This window comes from Gymnogyps californianus, chromosome 2 (assembly GCF_018139145.2).
Source record: "Gymnogyps californianus isolate 813 chromosome 2, ASM1813914v2, whole genome shotgun sequence".
Taxonomy (NCBI): Eukaryota; Metazoa; Chordata; class Aves; order Accipitriformes; family Cathartidae; genus Gymnogyps; species Gymnogyps californianus.
Genome location: NC_059472.1, coordinates 14,602,273 through 14,619,215, shown reverse-complemented (window position 1 = coordinate 14,619,215; position 16,943 = coordinate 14,602,273). Strand labels below are relative to the sequence as shown.

The window sequence follows — 16,943 nt, the reverse complement described above, 5'->3', positions numbered from 1 at the left end:
CCCTCGCCTCAGGCGCTCGGCCGGCCCGACCCCCGGGAAGGGGCCGGCTCTGCCCTCGGGGCTCCGGTCCCCTCTCCATGTAACGCCTCCGGGCAGAGGGCTCCCGCCTGTGCCGCCCGGAGCCGGGCTGAGCCGGAGGGCTGGGGCAGCGGCTCGGCGCCGCCGGGGCAGGTGGCGGGAGGAGCGGGAGGAGCGGGGGGAGCGGAGCGCCCGGCCTGGCTCCAGCTCCCCGCCTCCGGCCCGCGCTGCCCGCCGCGGGGGGGTGGTGGTGGAGGGGGGTCCCCAACGGCCTCTATATAAGCGGCTGCAATGGCTCTGCCGGCAGAGCCGAGCGGCGCGGCGGGGAGGCGAGGCGGCGGCCGCCGGGACCATGGCGACGGGCGGCGGGCAGGGCCTGCCCGCCCTGCTGCTGCTCCTCCTCCTCCTCCTCCGGCTTTGCGAGGCAAGTGCGGGGCGCCTGGCGGGGCCGGCGGGTGGGGGAGCCGGCGGCCGGGCCGACCCCGTGACCTGGCCCTCGGGGCCGCTTTGTTCCCGGCAGGTGAGCGGCCGGGAGCCGGCGTGTCCCCGGTCCTGCGGCGGGCGCTGCCCGGCCGAGCCGCCGCGCTGCGCCCCGGGGGTGCCCGCCGTGCTGGACGGCTGCTCCTGCTGCCTGGTGTGCGCCCGGCAGCGCGGCGAGAGCTGCTCCCCGCTGCTGCCCTGCGACGAGAGCAGCGGCCTCTACTGCGACCGCGGCCCCGAGGACGGCGGCGGGGCCGCCGGCATCTGCATGGGTAGGTGGCGGCGGGCGGGCCGGGGGCGCCGGGGCTGGGAGGCCGGCAGGGCGTCCCCCCGCCTGCGGCAGCCCTCCCCGGGCCGGTGGGGAGACCCTCCCCGGGCCGGGGCCGGCCGCGGCGTCCGCTGGGGCTGTCGCTGTCCCGCTCTTCTCCCGCCTTCCCTCAGGCGAAGCGGCTCTTCCTCAGGACTGCCTGCGCCGCGGCGGGCCGAGGGCTTTCTGGCAGCTGCGGGAGGGGTGTGAAGTGTGGCCCGCTCAGGGACCGGGAGGGTCGCCCGCCGCCGTGTTTTGGGAGGCACGGGGAGGGTGCCGAGTGCCCTCTGTCTCAGTGAAGCGCGTTCATTTTTCTCACTAGTGCTGGAGGGAGACAACTGCGTGTTTGATGGGATGATTTATCGCAACGGGGAGACGTTCCAGCCCAGCTGCAAGTACCAGTGCACCTGCCGAGACGGACAGATCGGCTGTCTGCCCCGCTGTAACCTGGACCTGCTGCTCCCTGGCCCCGACTGTCCTTTCCCCAGAAAAATCGAAGTCCCTGGAGAGTGCTGTGAGAAGTGGATCTGTGACCCTAAAGATGAAGTGATTTTGGGAGGTTTTGCTATGGCTGGTGAGGAAACTAAAACTAATTATCACACTCGTTGTGAGGAGGAGGTGATACCATACTGGAAGTATCCATGGGGTTGCCAAATCTAAGACACATTGCTTTGTGCGGTCTGTTTTTTCTGCTCTTTTTTCTCACCTACTGTCACTAGTAAGTATACAGTGGTTGTGGATAAAGGCAGAGCTTGATAGGTAAAAGAAAAGATATTCAGAGGATGAATGTGCATAGCACTTTTAAAAGGTAGTTAACTTGAGTTAGTTCCCAGTTCTGAAATTGCTGTTTATCTGGTACAGGGTTGTTCAGTGAGTGGAATAAAACAAGGGCAAGCTCATAATCCTCCAAACATTATTTCCACCCCTAGATCAAAGCCGCAGTCTTGCTAGTTGCTCTGCAAGAATATGTTGCATCACAAATGCTATTCTAACAGCTTAGTCTACAAGAGACTTTTTTTCCCCTTAAATTACCCAGCTGTTACAAGTGGTCAGCGTGGTAGCTAAAATGCCAACAAATTCCTGCCTGTCTGTGATAGAGCTCTCATCATTATTGTTGGCATCAAAAGCATTACAAAGTACTTGGAGAAGCGATGGTTATAAACGCAGTGAGTGGATCTGAAAAAAAATCCCATTCCAAAATGCAGAACTCATAAACTGCTTTTGTAACTGAAAAAATAAAGCTACATAGTCTTTTCCCCCTGCTTTCTTACTGAATTATGTCTCCATCCCCTTTAAATTAGACTATTAGTTCAACATGAATTTTCATAAGCTACTTTTACTGAGAGTTGAGGGCACGGCATTCTCTTCCAGTCACTGCTCTTTGTGGTCTTAAGCAGTTAGTTGTGCTGAAACTCAGCTAATCCATTTGAAAAACAAGTAAGGAAGGATCCAGGAAGAAATGCTCTAATAACTTGTCCGAGTGCTATGAAGTGTCAGTTGTAAGGCACATAAGGTATAAACAAAAAGCTTGCCCCCTTTGTACTATTTTTTCCTTTTCTTTGATTTGTTTGACAGTGACAGGCTAATCTGTAAAATGCCTACAGATGGATTATCTGCATTCTTTCTAGCAATGGCCATCCCTCTTGGGAGGCCACCTCTTTGGAGCTTTACCATGCAAAAGGCAAAAATGCTGTTGTAGAGAAGCTTAACAGCAAAAGCTGTGACTGACAGCTGAGTCGTGTTGCCTCATTCTGTTTACTCCTGTGATAACCACTGAACCAAACTATACGGTTAGCAATATTTGCATAATACAGCTTAACACTGCCATGAGGGCAGGATGAAGATCAGAGTTGGCTATGGCTTTGAGTAGCTGTGATAACTCCTGGAAATTACTTACTTCCTCCCTCCCCACCATCACCCTGGCTATAATCTGTCAATAATTGACAAGATCGGGTGACTTTATGACTCTCAGAGTAAAGAACTTTACTTCCACGCTGTTCATTAGTTTAGATAAATCATTCAGCCTCTCTCAAGTCATATCTAATATAAATATTTTTATGACATAGCTTTAGAACAGATTTGTGATGTATTTCCATTGGAAAGAGTGAGGAATAAAGAGTTATTAAAGTAGAGTTCTAAACTGGTTAAAAAATTGGCAAAATTCTTCTGGCTGTGTACTTGAGTGGACTGAATCTAAATGCTTTGCTGATTACACTGATATGCACCTTTCTGTTATTTTCAGGTGTAGGAAGTTGCCATCCAGGGCTCCTAAAAAGGCAGCTTTTAAAATTCCTAAATCCTGTCAAAAGCATGGATTTTGGACCTTTTTTTTGTCTCACGTGTTTCTTCCCAGATGTGGTAGAGCTCAGTTAGATACTGGGTCTTCACATGAGTTTTTCTTGTAATAAATTTCTGTGGGGTTTTGTCTCCAGCCTACAGACAAGAGGCCACGCTTGGGATCGATGTGTCAGACTCAAGTGCCAATTGTATTGAGCAAACAACAGAATGGAGTGCTTGTTCCAAAAGTTGTGGAATGGGCTTTTCCACCCGTGTTACCAACAGAAATCAGCAGTGTGAGATGGTGAAGCAGACACGGGTTTGCATGATAAGACCTTGTGAAAATGAAGAGCCATCTGATAAGGTATGCTGCAAAGATTGGCAGGGGAGCGGGGTCTCTTCAGCTGTAATTCCAAGGTTGCAATATTATGGTCTAGAATGCTCCAGATGCAAGTGTACATAAATACACCTTTTAGCATCTGTGCCGCAAGCCCAGTGTTTTTGGAATGCGTTAGACTTGCTGTGTTTGCTTAGTAGCTTTGCGCTGCACCTCCAGCAGGTCGAGGAAGGTGATTCTGAGAGACAGGCTGAGAGAGTTGGGGTTGTTCAGCCTGGAGAAGACAAGGCTCTGGGAAGACTTTATTGCGGCCTTTCAATACTTAAAGGGGGCTTATAAGAAAGATGGGGACAGACTTTTTAGCAGGGCCTGTTGCGATAGAACAAGGGGTAATGGTTTTAAATTAAAAGAGGGTAGATTCAGACTAGATATAAGGAGGAAATTTTTTATGATGAGGGTGGTGAAACACTGGAAGAGGTTGCCCAGAGAGGTGGTAGATGCCCCATCCCTGGAAACATTCAAGGTCAGGTTGGATGGGGCTCTGAGCAACCTGATCTAGTTGAAGATGTCCCTGCTCATTGCAGGGGGGCTGGACTAGATGACCTTTAAAGGTCTCTTCCAACCCAAACTATTCTATGATAATTTGAGCCATCTCGAGCAGATCAGAGGTATTGCATGTACAGACTATTTTGACAGCTCACGCAGTCTAACTTCTCGCACAAATGCAGTTGTACTACCTGTATGTATACTTCAGAGCTGCTCCCATCGTGCAGAATGGGTATGTCAGATTTCTAGTCTGTTGAGCGTCTGGAACTGCAGAGAAATAAGTGAAATCCTGCAAAATCTGCTTGGGTAACCTTATCTTAATCCTTATGATGCTTTTTCCAAAAGCAAATCCAACACTGACACTTCAGGTGCAATAAATGTGTTTCTAAGGGAGCTGACTTTTTTGGTGCTTGTACACATTATGCAAGTGTTACTGTCAGGGAGAATAACATGTAGCTACGTAAGAGGAGCATCACTTTATGTAATGCTCGGAGTGTTGGAAAGCATTGCTAAGGCCTTTGCTGAATACTCTGTGCAGTTTTAAATACTATGTTTTGAAAAGGATATGAAACATTTGCAAAGAGTTGGGGAGACTAACAAGGATGATCAGAGGTCTAGAAAACATGTTCAGCTAGGGAAAAATTGAATGAACTGAACTTTTTCTGAATGCAAGAGAACAGAGATGCATTCTCATAACTGTGTTCAGATATTGCAGCCTGTTCTGAGTCCATGGGGGATACAACAAGAAATGGTGAGTTTAGACTGCATAAAAATTAAGACTTGAGTGAAAACCTTCCAAGAAGTAAGAATAGTGAACTGTTAGGATTGTCTGGGGCAGATGTGGAGTCTCTGTCACTGAAGACTTCCAAGGACAAGTTAGACAACCATCTGTTAAGAATAACATGGATAAAGCTGGTTCTGCCTTCGGTCACAAGAATGGGCTATGACTTCTGAGGTTCGTTTTAGCCCTCTTTTTTTCCCCTGAATCTAGTCCTGTAACTTGCTTATTTGGCTTCCTGATTCTCTGATGGAACTACACTAGCCTGAGAAGGTTTCCAGTAGAGTATAGTTTCATAATGAATGTTGGTTTGGCTGGTCTCAGGTGACAAGAGTGGGCTTTAATTATTTGTCATTTGTTACTGGCCTGATAACACACTGGTGTCAAAGGGCAGATCTTGCAGGAGTTACCTGTAAGTAACTACTGAAGTAGCTGCAGAGTCTTACAGCTGTTGAACGAGCAAAGACAACAAATTTAAGTTTTCAGAGTAGACCTATATGCTTGCATGTCAATTAACTGCTTTCTGTCTTATGCAATGATATATCTAATGTCTCTTCATATTTCTCTTAGAAAGGGAAGAAATGTATCCGAACAAAGAAGTCCCTGAAAGCTGTTCGCTTTGAATACAAGAACTGCACTAGTGTGCAGACATACAAACCTCGTTACTGTGGCCTCTGCAATGATGGGCGATGCTGTACCCCACACAACACCAAAACAATTCAAGTTGAGTTCCGCTGTCCTCAGGGCAAAGTCCTAAAAAAGCCGATGATGTTGATCAACACCTGTGTCTGTCACAACAACTGTCCTCAGAGTAACAATGCTTTCTTCCAACCATTAGAGCCAACCTCTAGCGAAGCAAAAATATAAAAAGCATAAATTAGGTAGCGCAAAAGGTATAAATAGTTTATACAAAACTTGACCCACAATCAGGTGAATGTAACAACTGCATATGTAAAATATCTAAGATGTTTTTCAGAACAGTCTAGGCGCTTTCTTTTTTCCTGTAGTTTATTAAATACCTCATTTTACATTCTCCCCCTCCAAATGTCTTTTATTCACTTGAAGGAAATTTTGTACCTTGGACAGAGCCTTCTTTTTTTTTTGACGGTGGCATAAAGATTACAAAGCAAACAGTTAGACTTTCTCCTTGAGTTAAGGGGATCATGCCACAAGTTTCAGTAGCTGTAAGACTGGGCTCTTTAAGAGTAAATGGATTCCTTGGGGAATGCATGATACCATATCACATAAGCTTCCAGGTTCTTAACTTTCACTTTGCATAATGTGTATAAACACTTAAGCAGTGTTCTTTTTCCATTCTAATGAAACTCTGTTTCTGATGACAGTAAAAATCTTACTGATGAAAGTGTTGCATTCTTGTGTCTTATCAAATACTTTCTGTCTGTACCTCTGGCTTTCTCTGAGGATTAAGTTTGCACATAGCCCCTGAAATGACAGAGCTAAGATCTCTTACCCTGAAGCATAGCAGATTGATAGCTGACAGCAATTAAATTTCTCTTTGGTAACTTCACTAGCAGTCTAATCGAAAACCCCCTGAAGTCAGCGTCTTAGGAGAACTTGGTTCTCACCAGTGTGTGTCAGTAGATATAACTACTTGGATGCAAAAATAAAATTTCTGTAAATTCCTCTAAACTACTAACTCTATCATATGGTGCTGCACTTCTTAGAAAGGTGTATATGTAAATAGAAACTGTATATATTGTAATATAACTTTACTAAGTAAATAAACTTTATGTGATTAAAAATATTTTTTCCTAAAGTTGTTTTTACTTTAAAAGTCCTACCAACTTTTAACAGCTAAAAGCAATTGGAAGAAAAAGGCTCTACAGACTCCTAAAATCAAAAGACCCTATCTTGTGATCTTCTTAGTGTACCTCATCCTAATCGCTGCCCTAACAGGTATGCAGTGTCTTGATGCAGGAAAGGGTGAATAATTTGTGAGGCACACATTAGAAGGGAGGTTTCTTTCAGAGTAAGTTAGCCTGGGAGATAGGATGATGTAAATAAAGTTAGGTTTGGATGCGGTGTGCCCTGAAACATAGTGGTGGTGGGGAAGAATAATTACGTGATTTGGAGTTTGGGTTTCGGTCTGAAGTACTAACGAAGTATTTAATTGGGTCTTGCAGCATTTCAGCCTCACAAAAGCAGCCTGTGACCCTGCTTGTGCTTGATGCTGTATGGCAATATCCCCAAGGAATATAGAGCCTAAGGGTGGCAGTTTCATGTATGTTAAATCATGTATGGAACAGGATTGTGCAAATAGGTCGTAAGTACAGTTGTGCAGACACTCAGCTGCCTAGACTGTGGGACCAAGCTTAGCTCGGTGTGTGTCTCTCTGTTAGAGATACCAGAGTAGTACTTATGCCACAGCCGTTCTATAACCATGTGGTAGGAAACAACTCTCTCTTGAGAAAAAAAGGCAGAAGGCCAAATCTGAGCATATTTGGCCTAGCGTCCTCCTTCTCTGGAGGAGCTAGCAACCTCCAGTTTGGCAATTCCTGAGATACACACAGGGTGGAATTCAGATCCAGGTTAAGACTCCTAAATTTGCTGTCTACATGTAGACATCTAAATGCCCATTTTAGCCAATGAAGCCTAAAGTAAACCTAATGGTGAGCAAGCATCAATGGCTGAAGTTTTTTTAGTAACTTTTAGGTCATCCTTGAAAGTATGAGACCCTGGTGCTATAACCCATGCTGGTTCAGTTAAGGTTAGATAGATCTTGGGTCCTCACCTGGACTCTTGCATGCCTTTCCCCACTAACTGTGCCAATAATAAATTTCATTGTAGTCATTGCTATTGCTTTCAACACATCCCTGCCTGCTTTATGCTGTTCAAACAGCTGGAACAAGACTAGTCTTGCCCCTCATCAGGAGTGTGCTCATGCATACGTGCACACTCCCTGCCCTTGCACTGGTTAATTCCTAATCATAGAATCATAGACTGGTTTGGGTTGGGAGGGAACTTCAAAGATCATCTAGTCCAGCCCCCCTGCAATGAGCAGGGACATCTTCAACTAGATCAGGTTGCTCAGAGCCCCATCCAACCTGACCTTGAATGTTTCCAGGGATGGGGCATCTACCATCTCTCTGGGCAACCTCTTCCAGTGTTTCACCACCCTCATCGTAAAAAATTTCCTCCTTATATCTAATCTGAATCTACCCTCTTTTAGTTTAAAACCATTACCCCTTGTTCTATCGCAACAGGCCCTGCTAAAAAGTTTGTCCCCATCTTTCTTATAAGCCCCCTTTAAGTATTGAAAGGCCGCAATAAGGTCTCCCTGGAGCCTTGTCTTCTCCAGGCTGAACAACCCCAACTCTCTCAGCCTGTCTTCATAGGAGAGTGTCGTGGTTTAACCCCAGGCAGCAGCTAAGCACCATGCAGCCGCTCCCTCACTCCAGGAGGGAGTCCAGTAAACCCAGTTTTCAGTCCGGTAGTCCAGTAGTCCAGTTGTCCAGTTTCAGTCCAGTAAACCCAGTTGTCCCTCTCCTCCACCTGGCTGGAGGTGGGGCCCCTCTAGTCCTGGTCATAGGATTCTCTACTCACTTTTTGTAAAAGCGGATTAGAATTCCTTCTCATAGGATCAGGAGTAAGATCAGCCCTTCCACTCTGTCTCGCACACCGCTCACACTGCTCACCGGAGACTGGAGCAGCAATTTTCCTGGAAGAACCCTCATTTGTGATTGTTTCTGCTTGCAATCCACATACCCGTGCATCTAGGACCAAGGTAGGTTTTCCATCCCACTTCATCATATCATCTCCATGTTCACACAGGTAAGACCCCAGGGTACCCCGTGATGTGTACCTTCTATCGTCTCCTCTCTCTTGAGCAGAGGGATGCTTATTCCTAATAGCTGAGATATTGGTCCATACAGGTGGGAGGCAGAACTTATCCTCAAATCACTGGAACTCTCGGGACAGTTTCTCAGCTAGTATGTCTGGCAGTTTCTCCACAGCTGAGATGAGGGCGGAAGAGAGACTTTCTTCATATTGCCTGAGTCGGCCAGCCAATTCATCCACCGTTGGTCCCTCTTTGTCTTTCCAGTCCATTACTGCCAATGAGTTGGCTTAAGATGATGGTGCGCTCCGTGTAAACTTCCACCACTTGGGTCGTGTGCAGTGGACTTCATCTGGATCTGTGGGTAACTGCACATCATCCAGGTCATAATAAACCATCTCCCACACAGCTAATTCCTTCAGGTACTGGATACCTTTCTCCATGGTGGTCCACTTGCTTGGATAACATAAAACATCTTCCTTGAAGGGATACCTTTTACTCATGCCTGCCAGAAGTCGCCTCCAGAGGCTGAGGGCTTGTGTCTTTTTTCTAATCGCTTTGTCCATGCCCCCTTCCCTAGAAAGGGATCCCAGTTTCTTGGCTTCCCTACCTTCTAATTCCAAGCTACTGGCTCTGCTATCCCAGCATCAGAGCAGCCAGGTGATAATGTGCTAGCCTGGACGACGGCTGAAGTCTTTTCGTATATCTCGCAGCTCACTCAAAGATAGGGATCTGGTGATTATCTCCAGTTCTGCCTCTTCCTCCTGTTCTTGTGATGACCCTGGTTCACCTTCATCCTTCGCTAAGTGAGCTGGTTTTTTAGAGTATTTCTTCTTCTGTAGAGGAGTGACTGATACCGGCATGGATTGGTTCTCTGGTTCAGCTGCAGTGCTTGTCACAGAGGTTGGAGTAACCGTAGTGCCTGTCACCAGGGTTGGAGTGGCTGTGGTGCCTGTCATGGGGGTTGGAGTGGCTGTGGTGCCTGTCATGGGGGTTGGAGTGGCTGCAGTGCCTGTTGCTGGGGTTGGAGTGGCTGCGGTGCCTGTCGCTGGGGTTGGAGTGGCTGCAGTGCCTGTCGCTGGGGTTGGAGTGGATGCAGTGCCTGTCGCTGGGGTTGGAGTTGCAGTGCCTGTCATGTTGTCAGATCCAGAGACCACCTCTTCCCCTTGAGGGTACTGAATAGTCTTGAACAGGGCTCGGTAGGCATGGGCCAGATCCCAGCACATTGCAGTGATTTGTGTCTCCCTGGAATTGTCAGGGTGACAGCATACATTTTCCAAATGTTCTACTAGTTTTTCAGGATTCTGCACTTGTTCAAGGGTGAAGTTCCAAAACACTGGAGGTGCCCACCGTCCTAGGCATTTGCCCATGCTACCCCACACACCCTGCCACTCATACCTCTCCAGCCTTGGGGCAGACCTCTGGGTGATCCTCTTAAATAGTTGTTTAACCCTGAACAAGACGTGAACCACATTCAGGAACATGCTAGTTCCTAGCAATAGGACCATGTTAGTTTCAAAATTCCAAGGATATTAAAAATTTTCAAAATTCTCAAACTCTACTGTAATTAGCCTGGAGGAGAAGGGGAAGGTGAAGGAAGGTGCCTCCCACATAGATTGGCTCTCCAAAGAGAAAAGGTAAAGGATGTAATTATTAATAGTTTCCTCTAGATAGCTCCCGAAGCACAGAGATAACGGCAATGCTGAGTACAAATACTGGATTAGTCCCATGACCGATAATTTTATTGTACCATAAACCAGTGTTACATAGTACAGCGAAGTGAAAACCTTAATCCACCTCCCATGGGTGATAAGCAGCAGCACAGGGAGTATATATGGCCAGTGAGGTGATACATAACACAACTTTTAAGAATGAACACCACAACTCTAAGAGCCAATAAATCAACATTGTGACCAGTGACTATTAAACTAATATAATGAATGCTTATAACAAATTCGTTTTAACACGCTTTGGTCAGACCTGTCGTTATCTCAGCCCTTCGGGCCCCACGTTGGGTGCCAAAAAGGACTGTCATGGTTTAACCCCAGCCAGCAGCTAAGCACCACGCAGCTGCTTCCTCACTCCCCCCCACTCCCAGTGGGATGGGGAGGAGAATCAGAAAAAAAGATAAAACTCGTGGGTTGAGATAAGAACAGTTTAATAACTAAAGTAAAATATAATACTAACAATAATAATAATGAAATATAATAATAATAATAATAATAGTAATGAAAAGGAATATAACAAAAAAAAGAAGAGGGGAAAAAAAGAAAAAAAAAAAGAAAAAACCCCAGTGATGCACAATGCAATTGCTCACCACCTGCTGACCAATGCCCAACCAGCGATCCGCCCCTCCCGGCCAACTCCCCCCAGTTTATATACTGGGCATGACGTTCCATGGTATGGAATACCCCTTTGGCTAGTTCAGGTCAGCTGCCCCGGCTCTGCTCCCTCCCAGCTTCTTGCACACCTGCTTGCTGGCAGAGCATGGGAAACTGAAAAGTCCTTAACAAGAAAAGCCCTACTGAGCAACAACTAAATCATCAGTGTGTTATCAACATCATTCTCACACTAAATCCAAAACACAGCACTGTACCAGCTACTGAGAAGAAAATTAAATCTATCTCAGCCGAAACCAGGACAGAGAGGTGTTCCATCCCTGTGATCATTTTTGTGGCCCTCCTTTGGACCCGCTCCAACAGGTCCATGTCTCTCTAATGTAGAGAGTTTGCAAAGTTCTTCCTGATTTTGCACCCCAGCAACCTTACGTGCTAGGAAATGCTGAGTGCTGGAGAGCATGAGGCCGGGACTCCTCTAGGTGCCTGAGGAGTGGTTAAGGAGCAGGTTCGAATCTAGGAGAGAGGGAAGAAGGATTATTTAAAACTACTTTCACCCCACATCTCTATCTGCCCCCCCTGAGAATCAGGCTGCTTTGTGCAATGCTTTTCTAATATAACGCAAGCCGTCTATCGAGTATTTCTCCAGATCATCTTGCAAATTACATGCATCTTGATTTGCAAGAGATGCATCAACTACTGAGCAATGCAGCATTTGACTGTCTGCACAAATTTAAACAGTCTTTGGATTAATAAAACCCAGCTAATCCTGAGCCAGGAGTAATTAGAGAGGAATGCAGTCAACCACTGATTTCCTGAGAAGTGGTTCACTGTGTCACTTTGACAGTTCCTCTTCTCCTTTCACACCCAAAGTCATTTATACTTGTGCATCAGCTTATCATTGTTGCATTGCTTCTCCTTTATCCCTCTGCTTTCCTTTCATGTTACCTAGATTTTCACATAATTCCTTATGTTTTCCTTTTATTTCATCATACAAGCAAAGCACAGGCACCAGGGAGAAGCAGTTCAATAAGTAGCTTCCACTTTGCAGGCAAGTTGAAGAGCTCATCTAGGATATGAACCCACAACCCCTTGTACATTAAGATCATCCACTACTCTTAAGTTTGTGGTTTTTTCCCCTCCAAAGGCAGGAGTTTAATTTCTGATATTTTTGAAGAGACATAAACCCAGCTTCCTGCTGAGACACTTCTTGTGGATCGTCCATTACTTCCTTTGAAAAGGGGACTATGTGCACTATGGTATATGAGTTCAATTCTAACTCAAGTAACTCCTTTTGTCTATAGACATTTCCCCAGCACTTTAAACTACGGTCTCCACTTCAGTACACGCAGTGCCAAAATGCCCCCTATAACCTTCCTTAGTGCTGCTCAACGTGATCTCCACATCTTCAACCCATTTTGTGAGAAGGCAGTTGCATTGTTACGAGCACTACAACCTTCATGAAAGAAAAGAGCTACAGTGTTCAAATCCTTATTAGCTATCTTTATTAACACCAGAACTATTGCAATCTCGATGTCTTCTTACAATGCCGTAGCATTTCAGCAGGAAAAATACCTTTTGGAAAGGAACACAAACGTTTCCTCTGGACAAAAGGAGCCAAAGATCTGACCCAGTTCTCCACTGTCTTTTAGACTATATACATAATACCAATTCAGTGGCTATTTTTAGCTCAACTCAGTTGATACAGCTTTTCATCTGGTATCGGTTTTGTTATGTTCATTTAGATTTGTTTTACTTTAATATGGACAGTTACTAGCTTAGTCCTTGGGCCAATTTCAGCCTGTTCCTGCAAAAGGCCATGACACCGATTTAATTAAAACACAACAGTGGTGTGTCAAACCTGTGACATTTGTATAAGTAAACTCCAATGATAAAAACCTGAACATTTCTGGTTTAGGGCTGTGATTTTTCCCAAACAAGCAAAGTTAAATTATTCAAATGTCAGCAATTTGTTTTCATATCTCCAAGGATTCCCATCTGAGTGTTTCAGGGAACATCACTCGACATTCAGTGTATGGGTCTATATAGCAATATGTACTGAGTATGATATGTTGATTGAACAAGCACAAAATATGCTGGTTGACTTGTTCATCCCATACTCTCTGAACAAATTTACCTTTCCTTTTCTAGTACCAGTCAAGGAGTGTCCCAAAAATAAGCTGGTTAGCAATATTTTTTAAAATTTATTTATTCATTTAATTTAACAGCTTTTGGTGTTAGGAACTGATAGGCTAAGTGTACCTTCAATAAGTGATGCTGATGATAGCCAGTGTTACCCCCTACAGCACATATACCCAGTAGAGATGTTTGTAGCTACTTCCAGGACTGTTTCATCTCTAGGACTTCGTTAAAGCAACGTGCTTCTTGCATTTAATCTGCTTTGAATTTTTCTAATGCAGCAGTCAAAGACATATTGCAAATATGTCCTTTTTTTGCCTTCACTGACTATGTAAGAAGAGCAGCTGTCAGCCTCCTCGGCTAATGCCTGACACTAGAGTGAAAACCTCACAATGAGTAAAATTCTACAATTGATTTCAGTAAGATCACGGCTTCACCCTTTCTGTTTCCCAGTATAATTCCAGGAGTAGTACAATAAAAACTTCAGAAAAAATAGAATCTCGCTATTTTTTTCTTTCTAGTCCAAGCTATAATTTATCTTCACTCTATTTTTATTTATTTATAGGTGTGTGGGGAGATGGACGGGAAGAAATTTAGTTACTGTTTTTAGTCCTAGTATTTATATCTTACAACAAATCTGAACTTCATGAAATAGGATTGTATTTCTCTCCTCTGACAACTTACTACATTGGAATTTATTTTTCTTCTTAATTTTTTGAAGCAATAATAAAATAATTCTCTTGTACCAAAGCTTTCTGTATTAAGTCTTGTTTCAAAAAGCAATTTTAGTTATGTTTACCATGCTAAATTTTGTAATATGAGTTGTCTAGTGCAGGCACAAAATTTAGTGTGACCTGAGGGAAAGTTCTGCTCTGATTTTCCCATTACCAATCCCAGTTTATGCATTACACAGGTATGAGCACCTGTTCTATGACCAGAGATACTACGCTGATATCAGTCAAGAGACCTACCATGCAGCTGTGAGAGGAACGGTTTACTTGCAAATATCTAGTAAATATGTTTTATACTTGTTTAAATCCCTGCAGTTAACACTGTTATTCCTATCAATGCATAAAGTTAGAGCTAACAGCCTGTTTCTTTATGATCAAGCACATCTTTAAAGTCTCGTGTTCCCTCCACGGACCGTAGAGGGAGCCCAGAAGATTGCCTGCCAGTGAGCTTGCCGGAATAACACAAAATTAATCTCACACTAAGCCTCTCCACTCAGAGAAAGAGGAGGGAATAGCCATTGCTGATCAATTGATTTAATTGAACGATTTGTAGACTAGCAAACAGGAAAAAATAATCATTTATATCCCAAGAAGTAGATTTATCTGCCCTGGGCATGCAAATGGTCACATTAAAATAATGAAGAAAAGTGCCTCACTGACCTAAAACGTGTCAGTGTTCATGGATGTTAACCTGGTTGTTGTTATTCTCAATGTTAGAATAAAATATTGCCCCCAAAATATTGCATTTCAGTTCATACAGGGAGGCCTGTATCTCTGGTCTCCTAGGTTGTCTCTTCTCTTCTTTAGCCTCTCATTCTGTCAGCATGTGCTGAGTCTGTTTTCCACCCTCTTCCATATTTTTTCCATGCTTTCCTCCACAAAATTCTTTTTATCCCAGTTCTCAAAGCCCACTCCTTATTATTCACTTCTACAGTGCCCTCAAGTGGTAAATTAAACATGCATATCCCATTGCCAGAGGCCTTGCCCATGCACCCCATGCACCCCGTGCATCCTACCTTCTCCCTTTCTCCATGAGTCTCGCAGCCCTCAGGCTCCATGTTATGTCCATTGTGGTTGCAAAAACATTTGCTGGGAGCTAATCAGAGCTTTTTGAAGCATATCAAATTTAATTTTGCTGAAGGTAAAGGATAAAGGATATTTTAAAGGATATAATAAAGGATATTCTAAAGAGGAAAAGATGCGTTAAGGGAGGGAGATTTGCTCTCCTGCACCACTGGGTCTGGCTCATTAGAAACCCAGGCTCAGCACCTCATGTTGCCTGATTCAGAGGAATTCAGAAAGAAAGAATCTATCCATTCGGCCAAACAGAGACTTGAGCCTGCACATAACCCAGGACTGTGTTCTGACAACCAGGACGGAAAAATAAGCATGTTAGCCCCTGTGGGAGGATTGCTAGTTTGGGTTGTTTTGCCTTTTTTTCCCCCTCTGTTTTTAATTAAAGAATTACACTTCAATAGAAAGCTGGGTTTTTGTGCAAAAAGAAGCAAATCCCAGAAATTGAGGCAGAATTAAATCCTCTGATTTAATCCTCCTTGTTCATAAACAACTATAATCCTTGAAATGCTTAAGAAGTTGTACCCTCACCAGTGCAAAAACTGTATCTTCAGACTGTAACATGTTAGGTTGTCTGCTTCAGAAACAAAATGCACCTCTTTGGGGAAAAGAATCAGAATTTCAAGCTTTTGAAAGTATATAACTTTAGCACTCTGTAACTAATGTTCTCGCTCTGTGGGATACGAGTTTGTGATTGCACCTTAAACTCTGGTGTTCTCATACCAGGCCCATGCTAAGGGCCATCCTGAGGGCTGCCTTTGCCACCACCGCATTGCTTAGAGGGAAGACGAAAGAGCCCATCACTTGGGGCCAGAATTACAAGCAGCATTTCACTTCAAATTTACAATAAAATACGGGTTTCAGTGGGATGGCCCAGTTCTCCTCCAAACCATGGAGAAGGGGGACATCTGGTGGCTACAGGCCATTTTGTCTTGTCAATGATAAACTTGCTTTGGGCCTGCTCCTGCAAGTAGGGATGCATCCGGAAGGATGAGGCCAACTGACGTTATTTATGACAACTGTCACTGGTTATGGGGACATTAACAGTGAGGCAGGACAGAAGCCTGGATAGCTGTCCGATTTTTAAATGTATCCAAATTACTATTAGCATTATGGCAGGCCCCAGCCCCATCGGGGCCCTTGTTTGCTTGGTGTAGATATACAGTGCAGAAGAAAGTTTCTCATCCTAGAGACTTTCCAGTTAAGTGGGAAAGACACAAAAGATGAAGGGAAGGAGAGGATCTTTTCTCTGGTTAGCACACAAGGCACTAAAAGCTCAGAATATATGAGCAGCTTCTTCCCCACCACACACAATTTGTGGTAAAACCAGGAAATGAGCCCATTTCTCTTAAGTCACCATCTACAGCCTTAACCACAAAGGCTGTCCTCCTCCTTTTAGCTTTACCCCTTCAAGTCCATCCTACACTTCAGAGGACCATGTTGCAGACGAAATGAAGAAATATGCTTTCTTTTTAGAGAACCGTAGGGGTCCCAGGCACCACATAAGACCTTTACAGACTAGAAGGACAACAAGCTCAGGGGAAACGATGGTCTCAGGAATGGTGACTGTTTGCTCTATTGTGAAAAGGCTGCTCTCTGTGTGTGATACAGATGTACTTAAGACAGTCTTACTTCATGTGATTGCAAATCACCGTGTTTTGGGTTACGCATTACCTGGTGGAACACGGCTTTGCATCTCTCTTCCTTGGGATGCTTGTGGAGGAAATGCTCATCTCTCACTTGCACTGACCATTAGTCAATGCGGTTGCCAAATGTTTCCTCTTCCAAGCTGTAGTGAACATTTTAGCTTCCATATCAGTGTGAAAAAAACCACAAAGCCTAGGGATCAGTATTTGCAGCCCATGTACAGCGGCAGAACCGTAACTATGGAGAAAGACAAGGAAGACCAGGAGCCCCGCGGCTGGGGAGCGAGTCCCTGCCCTGCTTCCCAGGGCACTTGGCACACAAAAAAAGAAGAGAGGAGAAGTTTCTGCTGCAACCTTCACATCTGCCTGAAGTGGGAGGGGAGAGGGAAGGGCAAGAGCATGGTTTTGAGAGACAGAAAAAGCCTCAAGCCAGTTGCAGCTGTTACACTAAGTTCTTTGAGGTATTTGTGCTCTTTTA

General features: G+C 44.9%; 1 protein-coding gene across 1 annotated transcript; it reads left to right on the top strand.

Moving 5' to 3' along the window:
• Positions 1-370: 370 nt before the first annotated feature.
• Positions 371-6,500, top strand: CCN3 (cellular communication network factor 3). Its single transcript, XM_050891849.1, has 5 exons — positions 371-442; positions 539-770; positions 1,128-1,379; positions 3,238-3,446; positions 5,314-6,500. The coding sequence occupies exons 1-5, from the start codon at positions 371-373 to the stop codon at positions 5,608-5,610; spliced, it is 1,062 nt and encodes a 353-aa protein (XP_050747806.1). The 3' UTR covers positions 5,611-6,500.
• The last annotated feature ends 10,443 nt before the right edge of the window (positions 6,501-16,943 follow it).